Here is a 16,489-nt window from a genome sequence, read left to right as displayed (position 1 = left end):
ATATGGTCAGCCTTCTTGTTAGTCAATCACTTGTGAATTAACACCCCTCGATGACATGAGGATGCAAATGCAATAAAATCAAAATAAAATAAAATAGACAGAGAACAAAAATGGGTTAGTGCACATAAGGTAAACAATAAGATAGTAGATACCGTAAACATCAAATAAAACCTACCCTCACATGCTGGCTACCCAATCATGCTTTAGTAGATCCTACCTAACATGATATCTACCCACATGCTTTGTCATTCACAAAAAATCCTAACTGCATGGTATCTAATTCACATGCTTGTTCAAAAAATATAAAACCTAACCGTATGGTTTTCTAGTTTTCATTCTTATTACAAAAATAAATACGAGGAAAATGTTAGAATACGTTTCCCCTTTATGTCTGCGGATAAATATTCGGCATAAGACGGGCAGAGTTTTGGTTTCACTAAAAGGGTCCTCGAATTGTCCTTTGCTGGTGCCCTCTTGGGCTTGCCAGACCCTCGACTCTCACCCATCATAGGCTTAAACGAGTCAAGTTCAATTCGAGAGGATACATTTCCCTATGTCCATGCGAGGAAACTCAATGTTTCGCTCGTAAACATAAGGCATGTACCCCAGAGGTTACTTGCTAAAGCCCATGCGGAGAAAAATAATTTTTCTCATGTAAGCGTAGCATTCACCCCTACCTAACGGGACAGAGCACAGTTAGAAGGCTCTAAATATCAAAAGGTTATAGCGACAGTGAGGGGAAACTCATAATCCTTTTCCTCGATCCAAGAAACACCACAAACCAAAATAAAGGTCAGAAAACTGAAACATGCAAATCACACGTTAGTATAACTATTTACTCGTTGACCAAATTACAAATTAAAATGCAAACAAGAAATTTAAAACAAACAAGAGATCAAAAACCAAATTAAAATGAACTTATAACTTTCGTTTGCAAAGACAATTAATTAGTCGACTACCGGCCTGACTCTCTAAAAAAAGTCCCTAGCGGAGTCGCCAAGCTGTCGAAACGATTTTTAACCGGGTGGGGGAGCAAGATTTTGAAAACCATATCATCTTTAATTATTGATCTCATTGATTCATTTTTAATTAAAAACAATGTGATTTTAGAAAAAACCTCTCGTTTCGAATATTTGGGAATCCTTTAAAAATAAAATGTATGGTTCGAGGAGTCGCCACCAATCTTTGATTAGGGTGTGATTGGGCACCCAAAAAACATTGTCATTTTAAATAAATATTAATTTTAATTAAAACGAAAAATTTACGGTCTACGTTACCAAAATCCAACTTCGGGAGTCGGTTACGCGTGGGGAAGGATTAGCACCCCCACAGCGCCCTAAATCGGTACCTAGTCGATTAATTAATGTCTTTGCAACGAATTTCACAAGCTCGAGTTTAATTTGATTTATGATCCCTTAAAACAACAAAAATGCAAATTTGTAACATTCAAAATCAACCAAAATAGATTTAATTAAAATTACAAAGCCATTAGAAAAATAAAGAATATTTGATTATTTACAAATATTGAGACTAGACCTTTAGGTGAGTTCTAACGATCTTTTCTCAATGAATTTAAATAATCGAATATTTCTTTTTCTTTTATTCACAAATTTTAAAGTGAATAATCAATTTTTTAGTCACAATGATGGGATAGACTTGTAATTTAAAACCGTTGAGAACAACTTTCCTGTAAGTTAAGAAAAGTTATTCCGACAGTTTTAAATTAAAAGGTATTACCCTTAATCCGATTATGTGATCAAGTTGATTCATACATATGAGATTAACATGAAACAATTAATTAAACACAATGATCATTTAAAAACATATACAAAATTATTCTGCAATATGATATTTCAGTAAAAATTATATACATATTTTATAATTAAAAATATATACTCTATACATAGTTATATTTAATGAACAAAAGTGACCTGAACACAACAAACAAAACATAACATAACAAATTATAAATTTCAGAAAAATAATTATATTTATTAAAACGAGGACTAAATACTATTAAATAAAAATTTAATATCCTAATTATAAATAAAATACAAATTAAGGTAGAAATACTAGTATTATACCATATTGAATACTAAGAACTGAAATGAAACTATTCTTATTTAAAGGGACTAAAAACAGAATAAATCCAAACAAACTCAGGACTAAAATGCAACATGCAAAAATACAGAAACAAAATTATAAACAATACAAACTTCGACCTAGGGACTAAAATGCACAAGAAGTGGAATTATAGGTTAAGTGCAAAAGCATGCGTAAACTTAAGAAACATGAGCTTAGGGACCAAAATAAAACTAGCGAGAAATATAGAGGCAAAATTAGAACCGCAAAAATAATGATTTAGGATCGAAATAAATTAACAAGAAAACTAGAATGGCCAATACAGAAAATAATCCACGCGGGAAACGGGGACCCTAGACCCCTAAACGACGACATTTTACCCAAACCTTAAAATAAAACTAAAACCCTAGTTATCACTTCACTACTCAGCCATCCCAACCGCATTCTCCTTCTTCTTCAGTCTCAATCTCTCTTCAACAACCTCCCTCCCACTCTCTCTTCAAACGACGCTGCCAAGAGACTCCACCAGTGAAGACACAAACGACAGATAAACTCACTACTCCCTCGATCTCATAGCGTCGCTATCTCCTCTACCCTCTCATCCTCAAACTATTCTCGACAGCCCCCTTCAAAACCCACCAAAACCAAAGCTAGCCACCGAGGCCTCCACTCTCTCAACGGTTTCGACGAGAAACCAAACAAAACTCCGATGAACAACTCAAACCTCACAAACTATTTCCTAAAACACCAAAACCTAAAAATAATCTAACCCTAACCCTAAATTAACCCAAATCTCCTATTTAAATCTAAAACCCTCGATTTGGGGCTAAAATTCTCAATTAAAAAAACCCTTAAAAACTAATGTTTTGGCCACCCAACATGACAATCTGGTGACCTACCCCAACCCTCAAACTCAACATAACCCTCGGCTCACTTGCTCGACTCCCCCCGACCTCAAAGGTTTCACCGCCGACGAAGAGACCACTAACGAAGGTAAACGTTTTGCTCTCTGTCTCGTCTTTATTTACTTCGTTTTGGTTTTTTGAATAGGGAAATTAGGAATAAGAAAAATGATGAATTGTTTCCTATCTATGCTTGGTTATTTTTGTACAATGCTTTGAAAACAGAAAAAAAATAATGAGGACACTACTGTTAGTATGAGTAAAGAAAAAACCTTGAAAAGAATATAATTAGATGCTAGAAAAAAACCTCTATCTCTATTGCTTTTGAATGGAAGAATGAAATATCTCCTCGTTTACAATTTGTTTTCCCCCTAATTCGATTACAATTGTAGCTCCTCTCTCGTTTGTTACTGATTTCCCCCCCGGGTGCTGATTCTTTTGCTTGCCTAGCGTTGGTGAACCCCTTGCTGTGTGTTCTGCTTTTTATAATCGTTGGTCCTCCTTGTCCTGTTTTTTTTTTCGTTTGCTTCGTCCTCCCCCCCCCCCCGTTTTTGATGGGTGATCCCCCCTTCTCTATGCTCGTGCTCCTCTTTTTGAACGAGAACCCCTTTGTTAATTTCTTTCTTTTGTTTTTTCGATGGTGCCAATATGGGTCTTCCCTTGGAATCATACTTGCAGGGTACGGGAAGCAGTGGGGAACCGAGCTGTTGCAGTTAGAGGCATGGGCACGGGCGATAGCCCCGTGAGAGTTGTTGGTGGCCGACAGATTCTTCACGTGGGATGCTCGGATGCAGTGCTTCACATGGGCGCACGAGCGACTGACTTGAACCGGGTCAAGTTGCTGGGTCGGATCGGGCCTTGTAACCGGGTTAAATTTTGCTATATAGGCTTGGGTCTTGAATTGCCGTTGGGCTCTGGATTGGGGTCCAATTTTGGGTCTTTGCACTTGTAATTAATTTGGGTCTAATTTGTAATTGGACTTTAGACACTTAAATTTATATTTGGGATTGAATTTCAATTTTGTGTCTCGAATTCTAACATGTACGATTTCAATCCAATTAAACACCTAAAGTTCCTCAATTTTAGCTTTCATTCATCACTCATCAATATCCCCACTTCATTCGAACTAATTCTTCATCGAGCATAAATATCTTCAAATTAACTCTTGATCATCTTCAAATGAAATTAAAAGACCAGGACAAAATTAGAGTATTACGTATATATAATATAAATGTATATATAATATAAATTTGTATCAAATCCAGCATTTGTTTCATTTTCCTATATCTGCTCCGATCTCATCGCCCTCTCCTTCTCTTGGACTCTTTGCGGATTGAATCATTTGCTTGTGAAGGGTTAGGGTTTTTGAAGAGATGGGGCAACAGTCTTTGATCTACAGCTTCGTGGCACGCGGAACTGTGATCCTCGCCGAGTACACTGAGTTCACCGGTAATTTCACCACCATCGCAGCTCAATGTCTCCAGAAACTACCGGCGTCTGACAACAAGTTCACCTATAACTGCGATGGCCATACCTTCAATTACCTCGTTGAAAATGGATTCAGTAAGAGCTTTTTTTTGTTTGCCTGCGGTTTTCCGAACTCGATCTTTTGTTTTTTTTTAAGTTGGTGACCTTTTTTTGAAACCTGATTATTCGCTTAATGATTCGAATGTGTAAATCGGCTTGTGATTCGTTTTGTTGTTTAATTTTTTATTTGGCTTTTATGTATGTGTTGATTATTATTGCCATGTGTTGGATCTGAGATTAGTTTTGATTTGCTTGGTGTTTTTGTATGGATTCGTTGTTTTCATATCTTAGTTTTGTACAATGTTTTGTTTGGTCAAAGCGGAGGGGAAGAAATCTAATTTGAACATTTTTATTGTGTTTAAATGATGCTTTGGATTCCATTTCTACATTTTTTTTTTACTTTGATCCTTGATATTTAACTCATTCTATATCTTCATATCTTTATGTAACTGTTGTTTTGTTTATCCGTTTATCCGTTTATCATCAATTAAAAGAAGCAAAGACATGTTTTGTTTGGATGTATAATTAAGAATCTAAATAGGTGTGTTAATGACAGACTTATATTCTTCTTTGGATGTCTTCCATTTCCTTTTTTAGATAAGCAAATTGATGTAATATCCAGTGAGATTGTAACATCGTTTAATGGTTCGCATAATTTACGATCTGCAAGATTTGGGACTGATTTATGTGCCTTCCCCTAGCTAGTTGCATTTCCTATTGAACTCTGGCCGTCCTCTGTTAACGTATTTGTGGATGCATGTGCTCTGCATTTGGGTTTGGGTTCTATGCTGGTTGTACCAAATGAATGCTTACTATATAGATAGTAAAGAACATTGCTAGGAAGCAAAATCCGTACTAAACAAGGAAATAAGAAAACTAGAAATCCTAGTTACACATTTTTAGTTAGCTTATACTGTTATGACCAGCCTTTCAATCAAAGAATCTTACCTTCTAATCATTCCCATCGATGGGGCAAATCCATGTAACTCTCATTTATACAGTTCAGCAGGCTGTTGTCTTTTAGCTGCTATTTGGGTGCTAGAGTGTTCATATTGATAATATTGAAGCTGTATGTCATATGCATCATGGTGCCTTCATGGAGAGTAAGGGAGAGATTCCTTTTTCCAAACTTAATGGTTTTAGTCATAGATCTACTTGCTGACTTCTGGTATGATTTTGGTGCTACAGCCTACTGTGTAGTTGCTGTTGAATCTGTTGGCAGGCAAGTTCCAATTGCAGTTCTGGAAAGAGTGAAGGAAGACTTCAACAAGAGATATGGAGGAGGGAAGGCAGCAACTGCTCCGGCCAAAAGCCTGAATAAAGAGTTTGGGTATCTAGCTCTCTATTTTTCTTCTCAGATTTCTTTTTTGACTTCTTGGAAATATGCTTATATTTTTATACATGATAGGTCCAAATTGAAGGAGCATATGCAGTACTGTGTGGACCATCCTGAAGAGATCAGCAAACTTGCTAAAGTGAAAGCTCAAGTTTCTGAAGTCAAGGGTGTCATGATGGAAAACATCGAGAAGGTAATAAATTGCTGCTAAACCCATCACTGTTCTAGGTGTAGTTTGAGGGTTAAGACATGGCAAGATGTATAACCAGCTTTTCCAACTTTCGAGGCATGGCGTACAAAACAGAATGAAAGTTCGGATATAATGCTTGTAGCATGTTGTTTTCTTTCATTAATAACACTTTTCTTTGACCAGGTCCTCGATCGTGGTGAGAAGATTGAGTTGCTGGTGGATAAAACTGAGAACCTTCACTCACAGGTTAGTCCCATTCCAACTGTATCTTATTTTGATACACCATATAATACATTTAACGCAAATGAACTTAAAACTGAATTACAGGCCCAAGATTTTAGGCAGCAGGGAACAAAAATGAGAAGAAAGATGTGGCTTCAGAATATGAAGATAAAATTGATCGTTTTGGGTATCCTCATTGCCTTGATTCTTATCATTGTGCTGTCAGTCTGCCATGGCTTCCATTGTTAAATCTGTCTTGGATTTCCTTTGTTCCGCACTTTGCCACCTTGCCGACTAGATTGTCTTGATAAATTGGTTTGCTTTGCTATGTTGTTTTTGGCCACGTGTTTTCTGTTTGCTTGCCATTTGTATATTGGTTGATTGTGTATAGGTTATAGTTCAAACTTCTTACGATAGATAAGCATATCCATTAATCATTTCTTCTCTGATGTTGTAATGGAGAAATGTTTGAATGTCTGCATATCCTATTTTTCCTTTCTTTTCTATTTTCTTTGAAATGTTATCGACTCTGTTGCTTCGGTTCTTCATTTCTTGCTTAAGTACACATAAAGTTCGATACGCATGATCAATTCTGTGTTCGATACATATCTGTATCCGAAGCTTACATTTTAGGCCCAGTAACCTAGTTACCTAGGGGTCATATTTTGAGGATCTTTCATGGCAGGAAAAGGGTTTGTATTTTATGATAAAATCTGGTGGCGAACGAGACACTTTTGGACTAACCTGTATATTAAGCATGGTTTGGTGAATTGCTTGCTTGCCATGCAAACGAATCAAATTCTATTAGTATTTAGCTTGTTTCAAACTAACTAGTCTTTCTTAATATAAGGTTAAGGAAAGGTACTATCGGAAATGTAATTATTTTTTAATATTTCCGGTAAAGCGCTACATAAAACATTTTTTGTTGTACTGGAAATGTTGATTTCACTAGCTAATTTCCGGTAGAAAAAAATAATATTTTAAGTAGTATCCAATATTAACATTTCCGGTTGAAAAAAATAATATTTAGGTAGCGTCCAATATTAACATTCCGGTAGAACAAATAGTGTTTTAGGTAATGCTTTATCGGAAATGTTAAAAAAATAATAACATTTCCGTTAATGTCTTTTTCTTAACCGTATACTAGGTTGTCGCACCTGAGACTTCCCCTAATTAGTCGGTAAGTTATATTATTATATGTTTGGAAAAAAAATAAAATTTAGGTTAAACTATGATTGAAATGGATTATTATATTTTACTTTGGAACTACTAAAATAACTTTCCAAAACTATTAAATTAATTTACAAATTATTTTAATTCCTTCGTATATGAAAAAATATGGTTATTTAAATCTAATATAAAAATGTTTTATTTTTATACTACACAAATAACTTATTTTTATAATATAAAGATATCTATTTTTTTATAATTTAAAATTAAAATATTAGCGATGATATAATAATATAATATTATTTATAAATATATTTAGAATAATATTTATTCAAACTTAAATAGTATATTATTATTACTTTTAAGTTTAATAAAAATAATATATTTATAATTAAGCTTTAAGTATCTAATTTAAAATTTTAATAGATAATAAAATTTATAATTAATTTTTTTGTTTTCTAATCAAATAGATCGTACCATAAACTTTTTAGTTCGAGTCAATAAAAAAATATCACAAACTCTAATATATTTTATAGATCGAGTTTGAATTAAATTATAATCCGTATATAATAATTGAATTTGAATGAAACTGATAAGATTTAAAGAAAAACATATTTTACAAAAACATATCAATAATTCTATATATACTTAATTTGATTTATATCCAACTCAACTTGAATTGACTTGAAGATCAAACCGAAAATAATTGATCCGACTCGAAAATTAACTGATCTGATATTTACCCGAAACGACCCGACTTACTATAGACCCAAATAAAATTGAAACTTGAAATGACCCAACCCGACTTACTATAGACTCGAATAAAATCGAAACCCGAAATGATCCGACCTGACCTAAACTTAATCTGAATTAAATATTAACCAAAATGATTAGAAATGAAACTGATCTGAATGATTCGTTTGCCACCTCTAAATTGATATCATAGTACATAATAAGGTGAGCTAGGTATTTATATTCTGGACCAGATACCAGTAATAAACAATATTATCCATTATGTATCCACACCTATGTCTCTAATATTTGGTGTTATATATCACATTAATTCTTTTTAATGTTTCTTTAAAAAAAACTCATTTAATTTACATTTGACTAGAAGGATTATACAAATTTATGAGATGAACAAATTTAATGATGTTAAATTTTATTGATCAGTTTCTTTTACTTTATAAGATTTTACGGGTGGATGAAATATTTCCATAAACTAAATTTTATGTATGATTTTAAAAAATTAAAAGTTTAGGTACAAAAATAAAAAAAAATTAAAAATTTAATTACTAAACACATAATTTACTCTTAAAAAACGACTCCATAACAACAACAACAAAATGAAATGATAAAACCCTAAACCCTAAAAAGGATTAAGAAACTGCTTCTAGAGCCTTCTTCTCCCCAATCTCTGTTCCGGCTTCCTCTTTATTAAAACACAGAGCCTGAAACCCACACATTGCCTATTGTCACCCCCAAAGCTTCCACTTTTAACATTCTTTTGTCGTCCCAAACCAATCATGTATCGTTTTGCTTCAAGCCTGGCTTCCAAAGCTAGGTACTTTTCCATCCCAATTCCTTCATTTCTCACTGTTTTTGTTCCTTTGAAATGATCTATCTTACACTCTCTCTGTTTTTCATTCTTTGGTTTCAGGATTGCTAGGAACACTTCACATCAGGTAGCTAATTTACCATTAGTTCCGATCTTTTTATTGTTATTGTTATTGTTATTGTTAGTTTTTAGGTTGATTTGAGTTTTTTTTTACTGATTTCCACTTTGGGTGTGTTTTAGATTGGTAGTAGATTGAGTTGGAATAGGAACTATGCAGCAAAAGATATTAGATTTGGGATTAAAGCTCGAGCTTCGATGCTTAAAGGTGTCGAAGAGCTTGCTGATGCTGTTAGAGTAACCATGGGTCTTAAGGTAAATCCAATATTCACCATCTTCGTTTCGTATTAGCTCCAATGGTGATCATTGATTGAAATCGGTTTGTTCCTTCCTCGTCATTATTGAACGGAAAAATGATGCAATGTATTTATTGATAGGGGCGTAATGTGGTTATTGAACAAAGCTATGGTGCCCCCAAAGTGACTAAAGATGGTTTAACTGTTGCAAAGAGCATTGAATTCAAAGACAAAGTCAAGAACGTTGGTGCCAGTCTTGTGAAACAAGTTGCGAATGCCACCAACGATGTAGCTGGTGATGTTAAGGCACAAGCGTGTTTTCGAATCAAATGGTTTCGTTTTGAATCTTCAAAATTAGATTTTTTTAAGGTTATTGGTCTTGACATCTATTGTAGATGCATCCTTTTTGCATGTACTATATCCTTCGTTCTAAACATCTGCTTTCAACTGCATTGTTTATATATGGGGATCTGAGTCATGAAATTCTTGACATTTTTGCAGGGACCACCTGTGAGACAGTGCTTACACGAGCAATATTTACAGAAGGATGCAAGTCGGTGGCTGCAGGAATGAATGCGATGGACCTGAGGCGTGGCATAACAGTGGCAGTTGACACTGTTGTGACAAACTTGAAAAGTCGGGCACGGATGATTAGCACATCTGAAGAGATAGCTCAGGTTGTTTTTCCTATTGAATGATTTTCTATCAAAAGCTTATTGCAGTCAGAACAATGCAGTACTTTTGGATCAAAACCGAAGTGGTGGTAAACTTTAATCTACTAAGGCTTCAAGTTAAATACTTCTTAATAGGTTGGAACAATATCAGCTAATGGAGAGAGGGAAATTGGCGAGTTAATTGCAAAGGCCATGGAGAAGGTTGGCAAAGAAGGGGTGATAACAATTCAGGTATCAGTACCTTCATATCATATTGGCTTTTAAAGTTAAAGTGTTGGTTTCTCTTGCTTGCAATAAATCAAAATTTTTGAACTGTTTTATACCTGATATGATGACTTACTTTGGGTTAAACCTTTTCAGGATGGAAAAACTCTGTTTAACGAATTGGAAGTTGTCGAGGGCATGAAGCTGGACAGGGGCTACATATCTCCATATTTCATCACCAATACGAAAAACCAAAAATGTGTAAGTAACTCATTTCTCCTTTGACAGAACTGGAGAATCTCTTGAGTCCCCAGTTTTGATCAAGTTATGATGCTGCTTATTCAATTCATTGTGTTATGGCAGGAATTAGATGATCCTCTTATCCTAATTCACGAGAAGAGAATATCGAGCTTGAATGCTGTTGTAAAAGTACTAGAGTTAGCTTTAAAGGTAAACAAATTTTTAACAAATCATGCATACATCCTTTTGATTAATCATCATTCATCTAAATGTTTTTCTCATTGAGACTGTATTGAAATTAGATTTCCTTCATAACATTAATATCTTCTATGCTATATTTGTTCAGAGGCAAAGGTCGTTGCTGATCGTAGCTGAAGATGTAGAGAGTGAAGCACTTGCTACACTCATTCTTAACAAGCTTCGTGCTGGAATCAAGGTTTGATTTTCAGTCAGATATGATTTCCTTTGTTAATTCTCCTCTTTTTTAGGAATGCTTGTGAATATATATATGTATTAATTATGGGGCAGGTCTGTGCCATCAAAGCCCCCGGTTTTGGAGAAAACAGGAAGGCTAGTTTGCATGATCTTGCTGTCCTCACAGGAGGAGAGGTAGGGCGATTTTGTTTTTCTTCTATATAATAGTATCTTGTTCATGGTGTATGGTTCTTCTGACGTGAATTTTCATAACCTCATGGTGATGTTATCTGTTACTTATCGGGTGTAGGTTATAACCGAAGAACTTGGCATGAACCTTGAAAAGGTGGATCTGGACATGCTTGGAACTTGCAAAAAGGTATGATATCTATAGTCTGGACGCTAAAGTCTTTGCCCAATGTGATATTCCATCATTTTTTTTGTATGTAGACGAACATCTTTTTTGATGCATGATAGTTTTCATTTGGCTGCTAAAGGTGACGGTCTCGAAGGATGACACCGTTATTCTTGACGGGAATGGTGACAAGAAATCTATTGAAGAAAGATGTGAACAGGTTTTGTTCTTTTACAAACAGTTGTTTATATCTTTTGATTCTTGAGCTCTACATGATTTCGTTAACAGTTCATATTATATAACATGTCTTTCGCGATAACAGATTAGGTCAGCAATTGAATTGAGCACCTCTGACTATGATAAAGATAAGCTGCAAGAGAGACTGGCAAAGCTTTCTGGTGGTGTGGCTGTCTTGAAGGTATGGTACCTTATTAGTTAGTTTTTGATATTTTGAACTTGTCTACTTTGAAATGTAATGGCTGTTCGGTTCCTATTTGCTGCTCTGCTTAAATGGAGTTGATGAAACTCATAACTTGTCGGACATTGCCAGATTGGAGGAGCTAGCGAAGCTGAAGTTGGCGAGAAGAAGGATAGAGTTACAGATGCATTAAATGCTACAAAGGCAGCTGTAGAAGAGGGTATTGTGCCAGGTAATTAACTTTTGAAGTCAATGGTTTTTTCATGAAGTTTCAGTTAAACTTGGAATATCATGGAAACATTACTAAAGGAATTGTATCATTTAGGTGGTGGTGTCGCTCTTTTGTATGCATCGAAAGAGTTGGACAAGCTACCTACAGCCAACTTTGACCAGAAGATAGGTGTTCAAATTATCCAGAATGCTCTAAAGGTTTGTTGTGAACCTTTTCTCCATGTCGGATGGATCGAATGCTGAGAATTCTATTCTCGTTATAGTGTTGACTATAAGGTTTCAAAATGCTTGTGATTTTGATGTGTGAGGTTTCTGCCCCCTTATACATGAATTTTCTGTTGCAGACACCTGTGCACACAATTGCTTCAAATGCCGGAGTCGAGGGAGCCGTTATTGTCGGTAAGCTGTTGGAGCAGGATAACCCTGATCTCGGGTATGATGCAGCCAAAGGTATGTGAATCTCTTACGAGTTACCTTCATCGTATTTATTTACGCTCCAAAAAACTAGCCTAGCTTATACATATATCTTTGCTGCATAACCAGGTGAATATGTCGATATGGTGAAGGCGGGTTTCATTGATCCATTGAAAGTAATAAGAACTGCTTTGGTCGATGCTGCAAGGTAAGCCGTCGTATAACTGTTTTCTCGGATCACATTATCGGTTGGGATTCCTGAAAGTAAGTAGCTGAGTATGTTTCCTTTGTGGTGCAGTGTGTCCTCATTGATGACAACAACCGAAGCCGTTGTAGTCGAACTTCCCAAGGACGAGAAGGAAGTTCCGGCAATGCCCAGCGGTATGGGAGGCATGGATTATTGAGGTTATTCCTCCTAACAATACACTAAGGGCATTTCCCTGGTTTCAAGTTTTTGTTTTTAGAGTTAGAGTTGAGCGAGATGATCATTCTCTACAAATTATTGGTACTGCCATATTGATATGTAACGATGTCCAAGTGTCTTGGTGTACCTTTCATCATATTTATAAATAAATTTTTTTTAGTTTTTTTAATAAAATATATACATGCGAATTATTTAAGTGTAAAATATTTATAAAGCAACAAAATGTAACATCGTCGACCCCCGAATAGACCACCATCAACGACACGGAAGAAGACGTCGTGAAGCTGTAAAAAAAGGAGAGACGAACAAGTAACAGAAATACGTTTATTGCTATTTCTTTGGGGGCAATTTCCTGAATAATATGCAAAATATTTGTTTGGTTGCTTAGAAAATGATAGAAATTCAAAGCTTCAAGCTGAAGACGATTTGGATGGTGATCAGAAAATTAATGTAAAAACGTTAAAAAGGGCTGAAAAAGAAGCAACTTGAACGAATAGCCGAGGAAGATTCATTGATATTTATGTTCTTCAAGACTGCCAGACAGGGAATTTACACTCAAAAGGAAAAGGTTTCTAAATTTCAACCTTTTTTTCATGCATTATTTATTTATTTATTTATTTATCATTTGAATTAATATTTTCCATGTCCATCAAAGAGATCTTCTTCCATTGTTCTTGGTCTTCTCTTATGGCATACTAAGATGATAATTACATACGCAATATACAGATTAGAAGCAACTGATTACAACTATTTAATTGCTTGAAAATGGCAGAGATGAGCGTGTCTATTTCAGCAGTTGAACTTGAATCTACTGTGATACATATAAGTTCAAGCAACTCTCAGCAACTAAAGGTATCGTCAGTGGATCCGAGGAATATAGACTGTTTCGAAGCGAGGAACGAGTCACTCCGAGCCAGATACGTTTACGGCATAATCTTCTTCGTTGCCAACCTAACCGCTTGGTTCATTCGAGATTATGGCCACAGTGTTTTCCCTCCACTCTACTGTGAGTCAAGTCTGTGATTCCTTGAGTGTATTATCAAAAATAAAATTATGTTTCCATTGATTTTGAGCATATATCCTGTGGTACATTCCTGTTGTTGAAGTAATGCTCATCTGAACCTGCGTGGGAGATGTTGGATTACATGTTCTGTTTTCTTTTCTTCCGTATTTTACGTACGAAAAATATTATCTTCACAGATAAAGAAGCTTGTGGAATCACCGGACACGATTGCTTTCACACATTCGGAGTTCTTCGAGTGAGTTTCGGATGTTTTGTATCTTCCCATTAACAGTGTATGTATGTGTTGACATGTACTTATATTCATGTTTACTTCCCAACTTCGAAAATCGTGTTCCTTGACATAAACTCCAGATGTTTTTCCTTCTCATGTTTCTAACCACATTCACTGCAAGAAAATTATATGAAGCTTGCAGTAAATGGCACTCAGGATGGTGGGGGATGAAGCTCGTCCTGTTGCTTGTATCCATGGTTGTACCATTCTTCCTCCCTCCAGATTTCATCCACGTATACGGTATGTTTGCTTCGAATCCCGATTGTAAGAACTCGAAACTTTAATCATGTTAGTATGGATGTATGCACCAGTGCTCTACTTGTACTTTAGGATCATGAGTGGAGCTATACATCTTCTAATTCTAGAAACTACAGAGAAGACGTTTCTCCTTTTCATCATACCCCAAATTAAGGACCTCATTTCCTCTTTCTTGCAGGAGAAGTTGCTCGTGTCGGTGCAGGGTATTCTTTATACGTTATCACTACGGATTTTTCCACATGATATTTTCATTGGGGGCCATGTACTTTGCAATGTTGTTCATCAGTTGGAACCTGGAAGACTCGGCAAACGAGTAACGATTTTAAGTTTTATATGTTTTCTGGATCGTCAAATGAATGAAAATAAATAGTTTAGATTTATATTATGAAATGAAGAGATTTTCATCGGAAAAAAAAATAGAATATACTCAAATTTAAAAACTTCAGTTTTAGTCATTAAATTCATATCTCTCAATATTTTAAAAATTAATCATCCTAATATAAAATCTTGCGTCGATCCATATATGATTTTACGGTCACACGCAGGTGGAGCATTGATGTTGGGTGGGCAAGTGCATGTGTTAAATTCATCAACGAGTGGTTGGCGGCTACGATATACGGTAAGTATTTATATATATGCGATTTTTGTATTGACAATTTTGATTAAGAGATTTGTTATTAATTTTTTACGTCAGCACAGTGTATATCAGAGACCAAAACTAATTTCCAAGTGTGATTAGATAAGATAGATTCAAGTTCATCATTAATAGCATTTCTCAAAATCTAGCATAAGTAGAATTAATAGCTTATTCATGCATTTTTGGATCATAATCTATTAGAAAGGTCTGAGCCATAGAATCATTAATCGAGTCTAAGTCATCAAATTTAACAATAAAAGAAGTGAGAAAGTTTAGACCAAAACTAGTTGTAGTTTTTTGTCTTTTACTCCTCTTAAGTTCACTATCAAAATCAATATCTCTAGCATGTTTATTTAAAGCGGAAGGAGCAAAATTATCATGCATTGAAATAGATTTCTTTAAAGAAAAAATGTTTTTAAAAAATACAACATTTCGAGATTCACAAATTGAATAATCATACAATGAAATAAATCGATAATCCACACTATTTAAAGCATAACCAATGAAAACATCATCAAAACTTTTAGAACCAATAGAACAAAAAAAAAAATTAACGAGCACAAGTCGAGCAACAAATTTTTTTTAACGAGCACGAGTCGAACAAAATTTTAACGAACTTAACGAGCAACGAGTTGAGTCGAGTAACAAAATTTTTTAACGAGCACGAGTCGAGCATTACACAACTCGCGTTCAACTTGCTTGATAAGCACCCCTGATTACACATAATTAATCACTTTAGTTTGTGTTATACTTTACGATAACATTATACATTATATACATGTACCCATAATTATAGATTTTAATCAATCCTTTAAATATAGAATTGATTTAAAATTTATAGTCAGAATATAATTTTATTTAAATGTATAGAATATAAAAAAAAATAAATCATTGAATTCGTTCTAATAAATACGTTGAGAAATTTTAAGAAAAAGGAACTCATAATGGTACACATGTAATGAGTGCTTAAAGAAGCATTGTTTCCCAGATGGGTAAGGACAAAATGGTTATCAAGTTTTTGAAACATGTCAATTTGGTGGTCGTCGTTGGTTCTTGTAAAAATAAATTATAAAATTTTATAGAGATGGGATAAAACGTTACGTCTTTCGATGTTTAAGATTTAAATTATAACGTTTTGATAAAATAAATTAAATCAAAAAGATTATTTTTATAATGAATATTTATAGTATTTAATTTAAATTAATCAATTAATAAATTAAATATGAATAATTATATAAAAAATCTTTCATAACTATTTTTTAAAAAGTTATTCTATTATGCTTTGGATTTATCTAAATATTCCAATAAAGTAAAAGCAGAAAAAGGGACAACTTGTACTACTCATAAACATAAAAATTAAATGAAAGGTACTTAGTTGTTAATTTAATCGAAATATATCTTACAATATACATTGTTACGTGTCATTAGCATGGTGGGAGTTATCGAAATATGAAAAAATTGCCACAAAAGTCGACATCTGTTGACCTTTCAATCAACCGCTAACCTTAAAAAAACCATTTTAAACTATAAATGTAATATTATTTTTCTAAATAATCTGACACAAATATGAGATAATATCCATCAT

At 34.4% G+C, this 16,489-nt stretch overlaps 3 protein-coding genes across 3 annotated transcripts; all 3 read left to right on the top strand.

The window, feature by feature from the left end:
* Window positions 1-4,204: 4,204 nt before the first annotated feature.
* LOC120175048 (vesicle-associated membrane protein 721-like) lies at window positions 4,205-6,682 on the top strand. Its single transcript, XM_039181757.1, has 5 exons — window positions 4,205-4,547; window positions 5,700-5,841; window positions 5,920-6,040; window positions 6,221-6,283; window positions 6,365-6,682. Exons 1-5 carry the CDS (start codon window positions 4,358-4,360, stop codon window positions 6,506-6,508), a joined length of 660 nt encoding a protein of 219 aa, XP_039037688.1. The 5' UTR covers window positions 4,205-4,357; the 3' UTR covers window positions 6,509-6,682.
* A 2,208-nt stretch (window positions 6,683-8,890) lies between these two features.
* LOC120175114 (chaperonin CPN60-2, mitochondrial-like) lies at window positions 8,891-12,873 on the top strand. Its single transcript, XM_039181817.1, has 18 exons — window positions 8,891-8,993; window positions 9,090-9,114; window positions 9,228-9,359; window positions 9,482-9,635; window positions 9,842-10,017; window positions 10,150-10,245; window positions 10,375-10,479; window positions 10,582-10,668; window positions 10,805-10,894; window positions 10,987-11,067; window positions 11,183-11,251; window positions 11,370-11,447; window positions 11,550-11,645; window positions 11,778-11,877; window positions 11,971-12,074; window positions 12,221-12,326; window positions 12,420-12,498; window positions 12,589-12,873. The coding sequence occupies exons 1-18, from the start codon at window positions 8,956-8,958 to the stop codon at window positions 12,692-12,694; spliced, it is 1,722 nt and encodes a 573-aa protein (XP_039037748.1). The 5' UTR covers window positions 8,891-8,955; the 3' UTR covers window positions 12,695-12,873.
* A 596-nt stretch (window positions 12,874-13,469) lies between these two features.
* LOC120175115 lies at window positions 13,470-14,226 on the top strand. The gene is made up of 3 exons (XM_039181818.1): window positions 13,470-13,720; window positions 13,915-13,973; window positions 14,145-14,226. Exons 1-3 carry the CDS (start codon window positions 13,480-13,482, stop codon window positions 14,178-14,180), a joined length of 336 nt encoding a protein of 111 aa, XP_039037749.1. The 5' UTR covers window positions 13,470-13,479; the 3' UTR covers window positions 14,181-14,226.
* The last annotated feature ends 2,263 nt before the right edge of the window (window positions 14,227-16,489 follow it).

This window comes from Hibiscus syriacus, unplaced genomic scaffold, assembly GCF_006381635.1.
Source record: "Hibiscus syriacus cultivar Baekdansim isolate YM2019G1 unplaced genomic scaffold, ASM638163v2 tig00112159_pilon, whole genome shotgun sequence".
Lineage (NCBI taxonomy): Eukaryota > Viridiplantae > Streptophyta > Magnoliopsida > Malvales > Malvaceae > Hibiscus > Hibiscus syriacus.
The sequence above is the reverse complement of the archived record's forward strand: the minus strand, read 5'-3'. Positions and strand labels throughout refer to the sequence as shown.